This window comes from Cetorhinus maximus, chromosome 5 (genome assembly GCF_964194155.1).
Source record: "Cetorhinus maximus chromosome 5, sCetMax3.hap1.1, whole genome shotgun sequence".
NCBI classification, from domain to species: domain Eukaryota; kingdom Metazoa; phylum Chordata; class Chondrichthyes; order Lamniformes; family Cetorhinidae; genus Cetorhinus; species Cetorhinus maximus.
The window spans coordinates 5533574-5552307 of record NC_135883.1 but is presented as its reverse complement, the minus strand read 5'-3'; the positions used below and the strand labels follow the sequence as shown (position 1 = coordinate 5552307).

Sequence of the window (18734 nt, the reverse complement as noted above, 5' to 3'; positions counted from 1 at the left end):
GCGACAAGGGAGAAACAGTTCCTCTTTGCAGGGTTCATGCAGCACCCCGGCAGTCCAGGCTTGCAACCAAACTGAGTTGTCTGAGCCTTGCTGGTCAACCAGCTAATGGGAACACAGTCTTCCGTTGCCGAGAGTGTGGGAGTGTGGATGAAGCATGTGAGCCAAAAGAAATCAATTGCCTGGAAACTCTTGAGAGTTCTGAGAAAGAAACTGTGAGGGGGAGAAACTGAGAAACATAAAGACAATGAGAAAAAAAAAAACTTTTTCACGCAATGAGTGGTTTGGGTCTGGAATCCGCTGCCTGGAAGTGCGGTGGAGGCACGTTCAATCGAGGCATTCAAGAGGGCTTGCATGGTTATTTGAATAGAAACAATGTGCAAGGGTACAGGAAAAGGCAGGGCAATGGCACTAGGTCATAATGTTCATTTGGAGAGACGGTGCAGGCATGATGGGCTGAACAGCCTTCTTCTGTGCCGTTAAAATTCGGTGATTCTGAGACAGGTTGGGCCAGGGAAAGGAGCAGGGAGAGAGAACACAGCCTGGGGAAGGGGAGAGGCGAGAGAGAGAGAAACACAAACTCAGGGAGTGAGGGACAGGGAGGCACAGACTGGAGTGAGGGCAGGTTGTGGTGTGCACTGTGGTTTGATGGGTTACACTGGGAGTCAGGCAGCTTCTCTCTGAGGATTGAGCCTCGCCTCTCTGTAGGTGCAATTTAGTGGCGAGAGTCAGTGAATTCAGTTAGGTTTGTTTCATTTATGTATTATTTTATATACTGTAAAAACTAATAACATTGCATGAAAATTGTAGTTAAAGTTACTTATCCTGAATCCTCTGTTTCGCGTTGCGGTCAATACTGTAGAAACGTCACAAAAGTGCTTTTTATTTAAACGCATTCGTCCTTAAATCTTTCTATCCTTTTGTGTTCTTTCTTTGATTTAGAAATTATGTTAATCATTTCACTGTGAAGCAAAAAGTTAAATATTTTACACGTTCAAATCCCCTGGAATACGTCAAACCCGAGTTGGCAACCGCACATAAACATCACAGTCATCAATATAATACACAGAGTAACTCACTCCAGAATTATGGAGCTATTTCTCTCGAGTGACAGGTATCCGAGTCTCCACATCGCAGCTTTCAACCCAGAAGGATTGATTTGCGGTCCCAATGAACTAATCAGGCTGCACAATATGCCGGTTGCGCGCGCAGGTTTGGCGTGAGTGACAGAGCCGGGTTCAGGTGTGTGCAGCACCTGCCGACTACCTGGGAGCGGCGCGAGCTCCGGCTGCAGAGCCAGGTGTGTGAGCACCGCGAGCTCCGGGTGCAGAGCCAGGTGTGTGAGCTCCGGGTGCTGAGCCAGGTGTGTGAGCTCCGGGTGCTGAGCCAGGTGTGTGAGCTCCGGGTGCTGAGCCAGGTGTGTGAGCTCCGGGTGCAGAGCCAGGTGTGTGAGCTCCGGGTGCAGAGCCAGGTGTGTGAGCTCCGGGTGCAGAGCCAGGTGTGTGAGCTCTGGGTGCAGAGCCAGGTGTGTGAGCACCGCGAACTCCGGGTGCAGAGCCAGGTGTGTGAGCTCCGAGTGCAGAGCCAGGTGTGTGAGCTCCGGGTGCCGAGCCAGGTGTGTGAGCTCCGGGTGCAGAGCCAGGTGTGTGAGCTCCGGGTGCAGAGCCAGGTGTGTGAGCTCCGGGTGCAGAGCCAGGTGTGTGAGCTCCGGGTGCAGAGCCAGGTGTGTGAGCTCCGGGTGCAGAGCCAGGTGTGTGAGCTCCGGGTGCAGAGCCAGGTGTGTGAGCTCCGGCTGCAGAGCCAGGTGTGTGAGCTCCGGGTGCAGAGCCAGATGTGTGAGCTCCAGGTGCAGAGCCAGATGTGTGAGCTCCGGGTGCAGAGCCAGGTGTGTGAGCTCCAGGTGCAGAGCCAGGTGTGTGAGCTCCGGGTGCAGAGCCAGGTGTGTGAGCTCCGGGTGCAGAGCCAGGTGTGTGAGCTCCAGGTGCAGAGCCAGATGTGTGAGCTCCGGGTGCAGAGCCAGGTGTGTGAGCTCCAGGTGCAGAGCCAGGTGTGTGAGCTCTGGGTGCAGAGCCAGGTGTGTGAGCACCGCGAACTCCGGGTGCAGAGCCAGGTGTGTGAGCTCCGAGTGCAGAGCCAGGTGTGTGAGCTCCGGGTGCAGAGCCAGGTGTGTGAGCTCCAGGTGCAGAGCCAGGTGTGTGAGCTCCAGGTGCAGAGCCAGGTGTGTGAGCTCCGGGTGCAGAGCCAGGTGTGTGAGCTCCGGGTACAGAGCCAGGTGTGTGAGCACCGTGAGCTCCAGATGCAGAGCCAGGTGTGTGAGCACCGTGAGCTCCAGGTGCAGAGCCAGGTCTGTGAGCTCCGGGTACAGAGCCAGGTGTGTGAGCTCTGGGTACAGAGCCAGGTGTGTGAGCTCCGGGTGCAGAGCCAGGTGTGTGAGCTCCGGGTGCAGAGCCAGGTGTGTGAGCTCCAGGTGCAGAGCCAGGTGTGTGAGCTCCGGGTGCAGAGCCAGGTGTGTGAGCTCCGGGTGCAGAGCCAGGTGTGTGAGCACCGTGAGCTCCGGGTGCAGAGCCAGGTGTGTGAGCTCCGGGTATAGAGCCAGGTGTGTGAGCACCGCGAGCTTCAGGTACAGAGCCAGGTGTGTAAGCTCCGGGTACAGAGCCAGGTGTGTAAGCTCCGGGTACAGAGCCAGGTGTGTGATCTCCGGGTGCAGAGCCAGGTGTGTGAGCTCCAGGTGCAGAGCCAGGTGTGTGAGCTCCGGGTGCAGAGCCAGGTGTGTGAGCTCCGGGTGCAGAGCCAGGTGTGTGAGCTCCAGGTGCAGAGCCAGGTGTGTGAGCTCCGGGTACAGAGCCAGTTGTGTGAGCTCCGGGTACAGAGCCAGGTGTGTGAGCACCGTGATCTCCAGATGCAGAGCCAGGTGTGTGAGCACCGTGAGCTCTGGGTGCAGAGCCAGGTGTGTGAGCTCTGGGTGCAGAGCCAGGTGTGCGAGCTTCAGGTACAGAGCCAGGTGTGTGAGCTCCGGGTGCAGAGCTAGGTGTGTGAGCTCCGGGTGCCGAGCCAGGTGTGTGAGCTCCAGGTGCAGAGCCAGATTTGTGAGCTCCGGGTGCAGAGCCAGGTGTGTGAGCTCCGGGTGCAGAGCCAGGTGTGTGAGCTCCGGGTGCAGAGCCAGGTGTGTGAGCTCCGGGTGCAGAGCCAGGTGTGTGAGCTCCGGGTGCAGAGCCAGGTGTGTGAGCACCGCGAGCTTCAGGTACAGAGCCAGGTGTGTGAGCACCGCGAGCTTCAGGTACAGAGCCAGGTGTGTGAGCTCCGGGTGCAGAGCCAGGTGTGTGAGCTCCGGGTGCAGAGCCAGGTGTGTGAGCACCGCGAGCTTCAGGTACAGAGCCAGGTGTGTGAGCTCCGGGTAGAGAGCCAGGTGTGTGAGCTCTGGGTACAGAGCCAGGTGTGTGAGCTCCGGGTGCCGAGCCAGGTGTGTGAGCTCCGGATGCAGAGCCAGGTGTGTGAGCTCCGGATGCAGAGCCAGGTGTGTGAGCTCCGGGTACAGAGCCAGGTGTGTGAGCTCCGGGTGCAGAGCCAGGTGTGTGAGCTCCGGGTGCCGAGCCAGGTGTGTGAGCTCCGGATGCAGAGCCAGGTGTGTGAGCTCCGGGTACAGAGCCAGGTGTGTGCAGCACCGCGAGCTCCGGGTGCAGAGCCAGGTGTGTGAGCTCCGGGTGCAGAGCCAGGTGTGTGAGCTCCGGGTGCAGAGCCAGGTGTGTGAGCTCCGGGTGCAGAGCCAGGTGTGTGAGCTCCGGGTGCAGAGCCAGGTGTGTGAGCTCCGGGTGCAGAGCCAGGTGTGTGAGCTCCGGGTGCAGAGCCAGGTGTGTGAGCTCCGGGTGCAGAGCCAGGTGTGTGAGCTCCGGGTGCAGAGCCAGGTGTGTGAGCTCTGGGCGCGGAGCCAGGTGTGTGAGCTCCGGGTGCAGAGCCAGGTGTGTGAGCTCCGGGTGCAGAGCCAGGTGTGTGCAGCACCGCGAGCTCCGGGTGCAGAGCCAGGTGTGTGAGCTCCGGGTGCAGAGCCAGGTGTGTGAGCTCCGGGTAGAGAGCCAGGTGTGTGAGCTCCGGGTGCAGAGCCAGGTGTGTGAGCTCCGGCTAGAGAGCCAGGTGTGTGAGCTCCGGGTGCCGAGCCAGTTGTGTGAGCTCCGGGTGCAGAGCCAGGTGTGTTACCTGCGGGTGCAGAGCCAGGTGTGTGCAATGTGTATACTCATACCGAACAGTTAAATCGTCTACTTTGTTCGGGAGTAATATGATCGATCGCCTGTGAAATTGAAGTTTAATGTTCGAGCGCTACCAGGTCACAACCAAATTAGCTTTTGTTTTATTTGTGTTCTCCTGTTTAAATTTAAAACTAGAGAGAGCAGTCAACAGTATTTGAGCGACTCGGGCCTTTATGGAAATATTACCACTTCCTTTAGTGTCGGGAAAGCGTTACCTTTCACCCAGGTTAAGTTCCAAGGTTACGAGTCAAACGGCCAGAGTGGGTAATACTTCAGGAAAAGCTGCTGATGTGTTGAAATAAATATCGGGTGCCAAATATGCTTTGAATTTCTTTAGGAATATCTGCAAAGTGAATTAATTTATTTGATGTGTTGTCTCCTTGAGATGTGAATGGCATTGCCTGGGCTGTTGCTAGGAGAAGAACTGACCGTAACTTGATGGTCTGATGAGATGTTCCTAATTGAATAATCTTCCTGAAAGCAGAAAAGTGGATGCATTAGGTACATAATGAGGAGGGTGAGAGGAGAAGCTGCTTCTTACAGTAGGTCTGTTTGGGGACAGAGCATGTTGAAGTTCATCACATACAGACTTGCAATAAGGAACTGGTGGAGAAGCAGGAAATTTTGATGAATGAACTCTCTCTGCAGAAAGGGGATGGGTGGATCAGTGAATTATTGTGGACATTGTGCAATAAATTGATTCAATGATTTTGGATGATTAATCTTATTATAAATTTATTCATCCAAAGTGTTTATACATTAATAAAACATAATGGCCTGGATTTTGCAATAGTTTTTCATGGTGAACTCGGAACAATATTTTTGCAATCATTAATCCTCTGAAACTGACTGCAAATTCTGGATTTAGCACATGCGCAGATTAACACAGAAATCCTGAAAGCGAGGACTGTCACAGGCTGTGCTGTGGACCCATTTCACCCTGCCTCCTCGCCCACTGCCACCCAGACCCAGCAATCACTGAAATCAGTTGATGTGGTGAGAACTTCCCCTTTTCTGTTCTTGCAAGATTGTTAGAAACTCTATTTTAAAGTGACACCATTTTCAATCAGGTGTAATAGGGTTTTTAATGGCAATCTGAGGAATAACTATTGCTGAACAAATGATCTGGTCCTGAAAAAATAAGTTTATTCAAAAACAGAAAATGCTGGAAAAACTCAGCAGGTCCAACAGCATCTATGGAGAGAAAAACAGAGTTAACGTTTCGAGTCCGTATGACTTCTTCGGAGCTAAAGAGAAGTAAAAATGTGATGAAATTTACGCTGTTTAAGGGAGGTGGAGCAGGTGAAGCTGGATAGAAGGCCAGCGATAGGTGGCGGCAAAGGAGAGATTGACAAAGATGTCATGAACAAAAGGTCAAAGGGGTGTTAATGATAGTGGTATGGGCTAAAGGAGGTGCTGATGGTGGCATTAAGGTGAGAAAGCAGAATGTGATAATAGCAGGACAAGGGTAAGCTCTCTGGAAGGAGCAACATGAACAAGTGACAGATGGACCTTGTGGGGGTGGGGTGGGGGGAGGGGACGGTGGTGGGGACAAAAGATCGAAAATAGGATAAAAGGTGGGGATAAAACAATGAAAATAAATAAAAATAAGTGGATAAAAAATAAAAATTTAAAAATGAAAATGAATATTGAAAAAGGGGATAGAAAAGGGGATCGGGATGGAGAGAGAGTTCATGATCTGAAGTTGTTGAAGTCAATGTTAAGTCCGGAAGGCTGTAAAGTGCCTCATCGGAAGATGAGGTGCTGTTTCTCCAGTTTGCGTTGGGCTTCACTGGAACAATGCAACAGGCCAAGGATGGACATGTGGGCATGAGAGCAGGGTGGAGTGTTAAAATGGCAAGCGACAGGAAAGTCTGGGTCATGCTTGTGGACAGACCGAAGGTGTTCCACAAAGCGGTCACCCAGTCTGCGTTTGGTCTCTCCTACATTGGAGAGATCAAACACAGGCTGGGTGACATTTTCGGAACACCCTCGGTCTGTCCGCAAGCATGACCCAGACCTCCCTGTCGCTTGCCATTTCAACACTCCACCCTGCTCTCATGGCCACACATCCGCCCTTGGCCTGCTGCAATGTTCCAATGAACTCTCTCCTCCATCCTCACCCCTTTTTTAAATCCCTTTTTTCAATATTCATTCTTATTTTTTAATTTTAATTTTTTATCCACTTTTTAAAAAACTTATTTTCATTTTTACTCATTGTTTTATCCCCCTTTTATCCTATTTTCATTCTTTTTCCCCAGCACCGTCCCCTCCTCCCCACCCCATCCCCACAATGGCCATCTGTCACTTGTTCATGTTGTTCTTTCCAGAGTGCTTACCCTTGTCCTGCTATTATCACATTCTGCTTTTTTACCTTAATGCCACCTTCAGCACCTCCTTTAGCCCTTACCACTACCATTAATACCCCCTTTGTCCTTTTGTTCATGACATCTTTGTCGACCTCTGCTTTGCCCCCACCTATCGCTGGCCTTCTATCCAGCTTCATGTGCTCCACCCCCCCTTAAACAGTATAAATTTCATCACATTTTTACATCTCTTTAGCTCTGAAGAAGAGTCATACAGACTTGAAACGTTAACTCTGTTTTTCTCTCCACAGATGCTGTTAGACCTGCTGATTTTTTTCCAGCATTTTCTGCTTTTGTTTCAGATACCCAGCATCTGCAGTATTTTGCTTTTAAAATAATTTTATATTTATGGAATGTTAGTAAATGTCTCCATTAAGGTTCATGACTAGACTTTTTAAATACAGTTTTGACATAACTTTTAAAAGGCTTTTTCCATGATAATTCAACTTCTACCTTCAGCCATGCATACCGCCCAATCTTTATTTTGCTCTGTGTAAATTTTTTAACAAGTGATTTGATTGTAGTGCTTTTCAATTCCTGGTTAGCTGTCTGAGAATTCTTTAATGTGATTGGCTGCTTGTACAGCTTGATGACATCACTGCTGCTCCATGCCTGGAATCCCCATTAGAGAACGCTACAATCAATTGCATGTTGAGAGAGGAAAGGCTTCCACACAGTGCTCATTGGATCTCCCTGAAGCTTTCTCTGAGGGCAATGGCAAGTGCACTTGCTTTGTCACTGACAGCAAAACCCTGGTCAATAGCCCGGATCTCCGTATCGTCGGTTTACTGATCCACTCGAACTTTTCCAAGCCTTGATTCTCATAGAATCATAAAGTTATACAGCATAGAGAAAGGCCCTTTGGCCAATCATGTCCGTGCTGGCCATCAAGCACCTATCTATTCTAATCCCATTTTCCAGCATTTGGCCCGTGGCCCTGTATGCTATAGCGTTTCAAGTGCACATCTAAATACTTCTTAAACGTTGTGAGGTTCCTGCCTCTACCACCCCCTCAGGCAGTGTTCCAGATTCCAACCACCCTCTGGGTGAAAAAACTTTTCCTCAAATCCCCTCTAAACCTCCTGCCCCTTATCTTAAATCTATGCCCCCTGGTTATTGACACCTCCGCTAAGGGGATAAGTTTCTTCCTATCTCCCCTATCTATGTTCCATATAATTTTGTATACCTCTATCAGGTTCCCCCTCAGCCTTCTATGCTCTAATGAAAACAACCCTAGCCTATCCAGTGTCGCTTCATAGCTGAAACGCTCCAGCCCAGGCAACATCCTGGTGAATCTCCTCTGTACCCTCTCCAATGCAATCACATCCTTCCCATAGTGTGGCGACCAAAACTGTACACAGTGCTCCAGCTGTGGCCTAACTAGCATTTTATACAGCTCCAACATACCCTCCCTGCTCTTATCTTCTATGCCCTGGCTAATAAAGGCAAGTATCCCATATGCCTTCTTAACCACCTTATCTGCCTGTGCTGCTGCCTTCAAGGATCTATGTACATGTACACCAAGGCCCCTCTGATCCTTTGTACTTTCTAGGGTCCTACCATTCATTGTGTATCCCCTTGCCATGTTAGTCCTCCCAAATTGCATCACGTCACACTTTTCAGGATTAAACTCCATTTGTCACTGCTCTGCCCATCTTACCAGCCCATCTATATCATCCTGTAATCTAAGGCTGGGATGGAGGGGGTTGTCCTGTGATGAGTGGCTAAGTAAATTGGGCTTATATTCTCTAGAGTTTAGAAGAATGAGAGGTGATCTGATTGAAACCTACAACATTCTGAATGGATTTGATTGGGTAGACGCTGAGATATTGTTTCCACTGGTCGGGGAATCTAAAACACAGGGGCACAGTCTCAGGATAAGGGGGCTGATCATTTAGAATTGAGACGAGGAGAAATTACCCCACTCAAAGAGTTGTGAATCTTTGGAATTCTCTACCCCAGAGGGTTATGGATGCTCCATTGTTGAATACATTTAAGGCTGGAATAGACAGATTTTTGGTGTCTCAGGGATTTAAGGAATATGGCGAACAGATGGGAAAATGGAGTTGAAACCCAAGATCAGCCTGGATCATATTGAAAGGTGAAGCAGGCTCAACATGCCATATGGTTTACTCCTGCTCCTACCTCTTGTGTTCTTGTGTGCAAAAGCAGGTTTAAAAACAAAATTCTGTTCCTGAGTTTCGGGACTTTGCACCAAGAAAATTAGCTGTGCTAACCCCAGAAACAACACAGTTTAACTGGCCTGTAAGATGTCTTAGAACTTGATTTAAAAACGCAATTTCGTGGATCATCTGTCTACTAGTTTAGGGTTTTCAAACTGTATTTTGAAAACTGCTTTGGTATTCAGTGGACTAAATGCTTTTTGTTTTGCAAATAGGTTACAGCCTGTTATTGGTCTTGGGACTTTATTTCAGAACTACATATTCGTCATTCAGTAATGGACTGTGAAGATGCCCCAGAGCCACATTTTGAACCCTGCCAAATAAAACCAGTGCATCACCATGACCACCATTTACAGGTCAGTAACCACCGGTTAGCATTTTAGGTACATGTGTCCCTCATTTAAAGCACGATCTAATCACACATTTTTGTTTTAGTGTGCTTGGTAAACTAGGGATGTCCCCCAACTAGTGCTTCTGCCATTTTTGTTTTGGTGTGGTTCCTGAGTCTTTTTTAAAAGCAAACTGCCGCTTTGCGACTCCCTCCTCAACCCTCCCACTCACCTCCTCTCCCACTTGCCGACACTCCTTCTCGCCACTTCCCTCCCCGACCCGGCAGGGGTGGTCGGCGAGCAGGAGAGACGACGAGTATGAGGGTCGGGCAGGGAGGTGGCGAGCAAAAGGGTCGGGGAGAGGGAGTGAGCTGGAGACTTTTGGGGGGCAGGGAGCAAGGAGTAGGAGAGGCAGTGAGCTGGAGGTGGAAAGTGGTGAGCAGAAGGGAAAGAGTTAATACTGTAAGTTATTGAGCGTTAGTAAGTTATTTAGGAGGCCTTGTGGTGCAGTGGTAGTGTCTCAGGGCCAGAAGCTTCAGGTTCATGTCGCACTCCAGGACTTGCTGGCCATAAAAGGTGTGTTCATAATGAGACCAAAATCCTTCCAAATGCCCGAGGGCAGTTGGTAAGAACAGAAGAGTTCTGCAGAAGGCAATGGCAAGCCACTGCAGTACTTTGCCAAGCATAATCATGGATCAATCCAATGGAAGACCATAGCTGTCCACACCATGGGCATGGTACCAGAAGGAGTTAGTCAGAGGATTTTTGGGCCAGTTATATTCAAGGCAGCCATTAGGTTTTTAAATATAAAAATTACAGGTCAGGAACATAATCCATCCTTATTACATAATTTTCTTATAGGAAAGTGCTTTTCTTTTAGCACATTTCCATTTAGCCCACTTTTTTTAGGAACACATTAGGCGTGCTAAATGAGGGATGCGGTACTCTCCTAGAATAATGTTTCTAATCTCAGCGAGACCATGTGGGATACTTCTGCGGGGTGATCCCAATCCCTATAGGAATGGTGAATTGTAACTCCATTCAACCTGAGCTCCTCTCAGCAATTTCTCAGCAGTTTGTTACGTTCTATAATAGTCAAAGTTATAAACCATAGAACAAATTGACTCATTGATTTCCTGGTCAATGATTTGTGTGGGGTGCAAGAGATGTTTAAAAAAAAAGGAGTCAGTAAGAAGTTGAAAATTGTAGCTTGGTTTTAAATGAAGTTCACATATAGATGTTCTTTTTATCCATTTTGAAAATGGTTGCAGATGGAATTCCAATTTTTGTATTCATGACAATTAATTCAGTTCAACACATTGATCTTTAAAATTTTCAAACAAATTTGTGACTTTTCCTGTCATCTTCATTAGGTTGTTTTTAAATATGGAAATTGTGGATTAGTGTATTAAGTTGAGTATCTGTAAACATCGTGTACTGTACAACTTTACTAACTTAAAAGCATTGACTTTGGAGTTCATGGTTTTTTTCTCTTCTACTCTTTTCACTTCCCAAAGTCAGCTTTGCTTTATACACCTTCCCTAGCCAGACTCCCCTGAGGCTTCTGTCTTTGGCAATCTATTATCAGCCAATGTGCATGACAAAGTAGCTCAGGGTGACTGTTCCTCCTCTTTTTGAGGAAATATTTTGCCTTTGCTGAGCATCAGCTACATTAGAGATTTAAGCTTATGTTCTGCCATTCATGAGATAACAGTTTGAAGCAGCCTCACTGTCATCCTCTGAAAATGAAGCCAAATCCTTCTAAGTTATTTATCTCTATCATAAAATGTGAACTTGGGAAAAGTAATTTTGAATTGCTTTATTTGACCTGAATGATGATTTTTAAATGAAATACCAATTTGCTTTTCAGATTCACAATAGTGAGATATTGCTCACTGTCTCTATTGCAGTGTACCTTGACACACAATATTGTTCTCATGTCAACTCTTATACTGTGACAGAAACATTTCACCTTGATTAAACTGATGAAATGGCTCTCAAGGAACCAATCAGATACTGAGACGAGGGAATTAATGCTGCCCTCTTTCTCTGGCATTGATCACCACAATATTCTTAGCAGAGTTAAGTCACTTTTTAATTTTGATATTTGGAAATGAACAAGGAGCTACTTATTTCAGAGGTTTATTTTTAAAATGACCATCATGGCACGTGATATGAATTGAAAAATGGCAACATTTGTAGTGCAATTTGTAATTCAGTATTCATGAGCTTGAGGTTTTACTATTTACGTATTAAACATTGAACATTATGAATTCTTGATTTAAAATTTTTTTCTAAACATTATAATCAACAAGGGAAAAGCTTGTCAATATTCAGAACTACTGAGCTGGTGCTAATTAACTTAATTACTGATCCTTGTCCAATCTAATTCAGTACTTCTTTAAATATTAACCATGACAAAATATTTGTTTCTGTACAGTAAAGCCAGATTTTGATAAATTGTGTGTTATATATATATTTAAAAACCTTGCCATTTGTGTGACTATATATTTTTATGACAATTTTGGGGAGAGGTTACATTGTTCTAAATACTTGACTGCAACAGCCAACATAACAAAGTTACACATTTTCAGAAATTGGTGTTTAAGGTCAGCCAAAGTAGTTACTTAATTGCTTCAGCAGTTAATTCTTTAACTGGATGTGGGATGCAGGAGGTATTTTCTAACTTTTATTTTAATCTGACAGACTTTACCTCTTAGTAACTCTGGGAATCAGCTTGAACTTGAAGAATGTAAGATTCGAGTAGTGCAAAATAGATCAATGCAAAATAAGCCTGTTGCCTTGTGGACAGAGGATGAAGTGTGCAATTGGATAAGAAGCCAATATCCAAGTCAAAGCTCCATTTTTGTAGAAGCAATATCTGAACATGCAATCTCAGGTAAGAGTTTAGAATAAGCCAATCAGAAGTGACCTTTTTCTTCGCACAGACCCATTTCGTGAGTGAATATAGCAAAAGTTTTGCTTTGATTTAAGATTTTCTCTATTTCACCCCTGCCATCCCTCAAGTTTCTAGACATCATACCGTGAAGGGAATTGTGAATGTGAAAATGTAAGGTTTGTAGTTTAAGGCCTCACCTTGGATATTGTCATATCGTAGTGCTATGTCAGCCTGTAAACAGCACAAGTGTTTTGTGTTTAATACAGAGCAATGACCAGATTCACTTACTTTAATCTTTTTTTATTATTCTTTCATGGGATGTGGGCATCATTGGCAAGGCCAGCATTTGTTGCCCAGCCCTAATCACCCTTGAACTGACCTTGCTCAGCAGTTAAGAGTCAACCACATTGCTGTGGGTCTGGAATCACATATAGGCCAGACCAGGTAAGGATGGCAGATTTCCTTCCCTAAAGGACATTGTGTATCAGATGGGTTTTTACAGCAATTGATGATAGTTTCATTATCACCATTACTGAGACTATCATTATAATCCAGATCTATTAACTGAATTCAAATTCCACCAGCTGTCATGGTGGGGTTTGAACCCATATCCCCAGGCATTAGCCTGGGTCTCTGGATTACTAGTCCAGCATCATTACCACAATGCCACTGTCTCCCCTAAATCAGTACAGCGTGTCTTCATTTTATAATACAAAAATTTTTTTTTGAAAAATAGACTTTATTCATAAAATATCTGAAAGAATATTACAAAATATTTCAAAATGGCCATCACAAAAAGTGCAATCAGATTCAAGTTTTCCACATAGATCATGAGGTGCTTCAATACAATCAATGAACATTACAGACATTTCAACATGGTCATTACAGACAGTCAGACAGTGCAATGCTATTAAAGTTATCTACATAGATCATGTTGCACTCTGAGGTGCTACAATACAATTGTGACACATGTAGTATTCACTGTATACATTCATTGTGAGTCATACAGCCCGAGGGATCTATACAATTCCCAGTCCCTCGGTGCACTGTGGCAGAAAGTTCTTAGACAGCGACCTTTCCCCATTGCGCCTTTGCGGCAGCTGACGTCCCTCAGCACATAGTCCTAGACTTTGGAATGTGCCAGTCTGCAACACTCGGTCGGGGACAACTCTTTGCACTGGAAGACCAACAAGTTTCGGGCAGACCAAAGAGCGTCTTTCACCGAGTTAATGATCCTCCAGCTGCAGTTGATGTTTATCTCAGTGTGCATCCCTGGGAATAGCCTGCAGAGCAGATCCTGTGTCACAGAACTGCTCAGGATGAACCTTGACAAGAATCACTGCATCCCTCTCCAAACCTTCTTTGCAAAGGCACATCCCCCAAGGAGGTGAACAATGGTCTCTTCCCCACCACAGCCACCTCGAGGGCAACATGCAGAGGGGGTGAGATTCCAGGTGTGTAGGAAGGATCTGATGGGGAGGGCCTTTCTCACCACCAGCCAAGCTATGTCTTGGTGCTTTTTGGAAAGTTCCGGCAATGAGGCATTCTGCCAATTGACTTTAACAGTCTGCTCGGGGAACCATCCCACAGGATCCACCCTCTCCTTTTCCCACAGGGCCTCTAGGACATTACGTGCTGATGACTGCCTGATGGACTTGTGGTCAAGGGTGTTTCTCTGCATAAATTTTGCCATGAAGGACAGGTGATGCGGCACGGTCCAACTACTTGGAGCGTTCCGCGGCAGCGTGGCCAGACCCATCCTTCGCAACACCGGGGACAGATAGAACATCAGCACATAGTGACACTTTGTTTACCAAGGATCTATGCACAGATTGATGCAGCCACACGCAAAGGTGGCCATCAGGATGAGGGCAATGTTGGGCATGTTTTTTCCTCCTTTACCTAGAGTGTTGTATATGGTGTTCCTGTGAACACGATTCATTTTCGACCTCCAGATAAAGTGAATAGGCTTGGGTGACCATCACTGCGCAGGAACGAGGAATCGGCCAGACCTACAGCAACACCGAGAGTGCCTCACACCTGATGACCAGGTTCTTACCCGCAATGGAGAGGGAATGTCGCTCCCACATGCCCAGTTTTCTTTTCACCAGAGCCACTCGCTCCTTCCAGTTTCTAACGCATGCCCCGGTCCCTCTGAACCATACCCCCAGCACCTTCAGGCCGTCAGCCCTGATGGTGAAGGGGACAAAGGATCGGTCAGCCTAGTTCCCAAAGAACATGGCCTCGCTCTTGACACTATTTACCTTGGTTCCTGAGGCCAGTTCGAACTGGTTGCAGATGTGGATCAGTCTGCGCACCGACAGCGGATCCAAGCAGAAGATAGTGACATTGTCCATGTACAGAGAGGCTTTAACCTGAGTGCCTCCACTGCCTGGGATCATCACTCCTCTTATGCCCGTATCCTTCCTGATGGATGCAGCAAAGGGTTTTATGCAACACATGAACAGGATAGGGGAGAGAGGGCAGCCCTGCCTGACTCCAGATTTAATTGGAAAGCTTTCTGATCCCTACCTATTGATTGAAACTGCGCCTCTTGCCACTGGTCTGGGAAATGGCAAGGTGCATTCTTAGGCCCTTCTTCTTTTTGGTCCTCTTCACCAGCTGCCACTCCCCTGGTTGATCCTCTGTTGGTTCCTCCTCCATTGATTCGCTCTGCTGAAGATTGGGAGGTTCAGGGGGCAGAGCAGTTGTTTGGCCATCAGCTGCCTCAATCTTTTCCTTCGTCTTGTCTCTCTCTGTGTCCTCCTTTGTCCCATTGTGCTCACTGGAGGCCTTGGTGGGTGGGGGTTTGCAAGTGTCCTTGGTATTAATGACACTGACCATTTCGTCTACTTGCCCCTCATTGGTTTTGGCCACCTCTGCATAGGTGAGGCAGTGTTTGGGGCAGGGCTTGTAGAGGTGGCCTGCCTCGCCACACAGGTTGCAGCACTTAGTCTGTTTGCAGTCCTTTGTCTGGTGCCCTTCCTGTTTGCAATTCTTGCAGAGGGCGGCGCTGCAATTGGCTGCCACATGACCAGATTTGTCACATTAGCGACAAAGTTTGGGCTGCCCAGCATAGATAAGGTAGCCACAGCTTCCCCTGATAATGAAGCTGGAAGGATTGCTCCCTTACCATCCATCTTGAGTATGACCTTGACCTGGCATTTTTTGGTCCAAATCCTGAAGTCTTTGACCTCGATGCAGTTCCCAACCCTGTCGACGTACCTGGCAAGGAAGGTGAGCACATCGGCGACAGGGACGTGGGGGTTGTAGAGCTGCACAGTCACCACACGGTCCCATTGCGACGGCAGAGCAAAGAGTGGCTCCACCATGAGGATTCTCATCTGTGGCTGGTCTCTCTTCTCCTTGAACACCTTCAGGAACTTGACGCAGGCAGCAACATTCTTGAAGGTTGCATCGAAGTATCCAGCACTGGGTATGTCTTGCAGGCAGTGGATCTCTGCAGCTTCAAATCCACAGGACTCCAAAAGGATTCTCTCAATGAAGAAGGCATGGTCAATGGGTGTACCTCCTTCACTGTCCTTCACTGCCACCCTGATGGTATTCCGTACCCCCTGTTTGGGGGCTTGACTGGTTGCAGCCATCACCTCTTTAAGCTCCTGATTTTAGGCATGTGCAGAAGTAACTGATAAGGACGGATGCTACACTTGATCTTAGACAAAAGGCCGAGAAGATTTGACTTACTTAACAAATAAAATAACTTCGCCTGCCTACAACTTTTGAACCTGGCCACAGCTTTCTGTTGGAGCTTCCTGTTGGTAGACCTGACTGTCGTTACCTCCTTTTGCTTTTTAAAAAAATATTCCTCTATTCACAAACAGAAAGGAGCTAGAGACTTCCCAAACAAAAACAAAAATAGCTGGAAAAACTCAGCCGGTCTGACAGCATCTGCGGAGAGGAACACAGTTAATGTTTTGAGTCCATAGGACTCTTCATCAGAACTAAGGAAAGGCAACTTGAAAGCAAGGCTCTGTTCACAAGCCAAATTTGAAGCTAGCCTTATTATTGATTGGTAACATGACCTTGAAATACTTTCACTGACTACAAGAGGGGCAAAGTATCAACTGGGATATAACTTGTATCGTAATCTTTCTTAGCTGCATTGTTACTTGAAGATTACTTTGAAATTGCAAAAACTTGTACATGCAGGGAACAAGTTATTGTCTTTGTGCCATTATTTGTCTCACTTGTGTGTGCATTGTTAATGCTGGCAAATATGTAAATAATTTAGTTCAATGTTTATTAAGCCAGTCAAAGCTAGCACACGCTATATGTCATGTGCTCTTGCCTCTTCTTTTTTGGTTGCTGAGGGAAATGCATTAAATATGTTTTCTCTCTGAATTAAAATAATCTATTTGATCATTGGTGTTCCTGGCTCAAGTATCGCATTTTAGGGATGATGATGATGTGCCTCGACTTGTGGAGAACAGTCTGTATCACTATACAGCCCGTGCTTAGAATGGGCAACAACCTATAGCGCGCCGTTGATAATAACCAATTTCCATCATCATCTGGTGTGTAGGTTTTTTTTTGGTGAGCTCAGTTGCTCAATAAGCTGTTTACACCTTGTTAAAGTGTGATTACTTTAATCTTCTGTACTTACCATTTAAAAAGCTCTGTAAAGCAAACTTCTTGCTCTTCTGGCTCAGAATATAAAGACATACATCTTGTACCTTGTTGAACTCCTTTGAAAGGTACCAATTAATTCCTAAAGAAAGACCCTGATGCAGCTTTATTTTTTGACAGTAGGTATTCAGGCTGTTTCCATCAAAAGTCAATTGGCTTTTCCTCCAAAATCCATCTGCAAAAGCTTTAAAGAATCCAAAATTTATGGAAATCGTGAAAAATTACAAACTGGAGAGGCCATCCATAATCATAGCAGTTAAAATAGCATTTTGATATTTAGTGCGCTACTGTCAGATAAATAAGGGACAATTTATTTCCACTTCCATTCATTTGAGAGAAGATTGACCCTTTAGTGGCTTCAGGATTAGATTTGCAATTTGGATCAAACAAAACTAAATTCTGAAACATGAGCTGTTTTGGTTCTAATGGTGTAGTAATGTCGGGACTGCTTTTAAATTTAGATTGGTGCTTCATTGTTTAATGCAGAAGCCTGTTAAATGGCAATCAATTACCATGTGATTGCGCAGGAAGTTAATTATTATAAAATGTTTAGAAACTCCCTGGAGGCTGATTTTTTTATTAATGTTTAATGTTAAGATGAAATCAGCGTTGGGTAGCTTTCATACGTTCATAATAATTGAAAATAATGAGTCACAAAAGGAGCTGGTAGTTGAAGTTTCTGATAATCTAGTACATATTTGTAATCAGCTATATGGCCTGACAAATTGAGTAAGTGCTGTTTTGGTATGCAGATGGGAGTTGAAAGTAGCTCATCAGCCTAAGAACAACATGATGCTTGTCTCATGGTTCCAGAAGACTGTGCTTCAGAATGCTGGAGGCAGCTGTGAATGTCAATATCCACAGAGCTGTGATGAAGATTGTTAGTTTCTCGCCAGCATTATTAGAAGATTAACTGAAGTGTTAAGCTTTTTAACCAATTATCCTAACCTCATATGCAACTTTAGCAGTTTGTTGCGCACCTTGGTGATAATCTGCATGGTAGCACAGTAATTGCCTTGGCATGTGGATGGCACATTGACCTATGAATCACAGGCTAGTATTTTGAAATAGTTCTCATGGCATGTATGACTTGTACAAATATAGCTCTATAGAACATCCTGCCATTGCTTCATAAACATTCACCTGTTTGGTAGGATCGTCAAAGGTCCTAGATGTTGGTCCCCTTATCTTTGGGCCTATGGTGTCCTTCTCTGCAAAACATTTTTATCATAATCTCAGGCCTTTCAATTCTCCTTCAAAATGGCAATTTGCCTGGCTGTGACTAGGATTGTTTGTGGAAAAAAACCAAATGTGGAAATACAACAATATTTTCAATAATTTTTGGACTTTTTAAGATACTTGTAGAAGACCAAGTTATTCAAGCACAATGAACAATTATAATTTCAGGGCATTGCATGTTTGATTGGCAAGGCTTTACTGCTTATTTCCACTTCAGCATTCCCTACCTCTCTCCCAGCCATCATTAAAACTCTCATCTCATTACTCATCTTATTCTTCGTTACTAGCATGAGCCTCCTTAGATTCTCCCCGCCCAAAATTCCAACACGTCTAGAGTTCTGTGCTGGCATCTGTGTTGTACTAAGTCCCTGTCCTCACTGACTTCTCTTGATCCTCCATTCCACAATACATCCATTTCAGAATCTGCACATTTAGAATTCCCTCCAAGGCCTCACTTTATCGCACTGTTGCAACCTTCCATATGCCAACTTGCACCCTCTGCTTTTCTGACTTATGAACTGTATATTTCCCCTCCCTTTGCACTTTCATTCCATCATCAGTACCAGAGCCTACAGCCGTGGCACACCTGCACTCTAGTATTCTTTTTCTAAATCCTTCTGTCTTAACTTCATCTTTATCTCCAGGATGCTTCCCAAATCACCACAACTTTTTAGTCACCTTTCCTAACTCTTCTCTCCAAGTGCTGATTGGTGTACCCTCCCTCCCTCTTGTGAAGCATCTTGAGGCATATGTCTACCTTTAAAAGTAGACCCTTTTTAATTGTTTTGAATATAATTATAGGTAGAAGAAAAGTAAAATGATGGGGGGAGTGA

General features: G+C 46.0%; 1 protein-coding gene across 1 annotated transcript in view; it reads left to right on the top strand.

The window, feature by feature from the left end:
• Nucleotides 1-1232: 1232 nt before the first annotated feature.
• LOC144680475 (sterile alpha motif domain-containing protein 12-like) overlaps nucleotides 1233-18734 on the top strand; it is an 85104-nt gene continuing 67602 nt past the window's right edge. Inside the window, exons 1-3 of the mRNA XM_078541475.1 lie at nucleotides 1233-1297; nucleotides 9003-9143; nucleotides 11823-12015. Coding sequence (XP_078397601.1) covers nucleotides 9063-9143; nucleotides 11823-12015 — 274 coding nt within the window. The 5' untranslated portion in view covers nucleotides 1233-1297; nucleotides 9003-9062. The remainder of the gene's footprint in view (nucleotides 1298-9002; nucleotides 9144-11822; nucleotides 12016-18734) is intronic.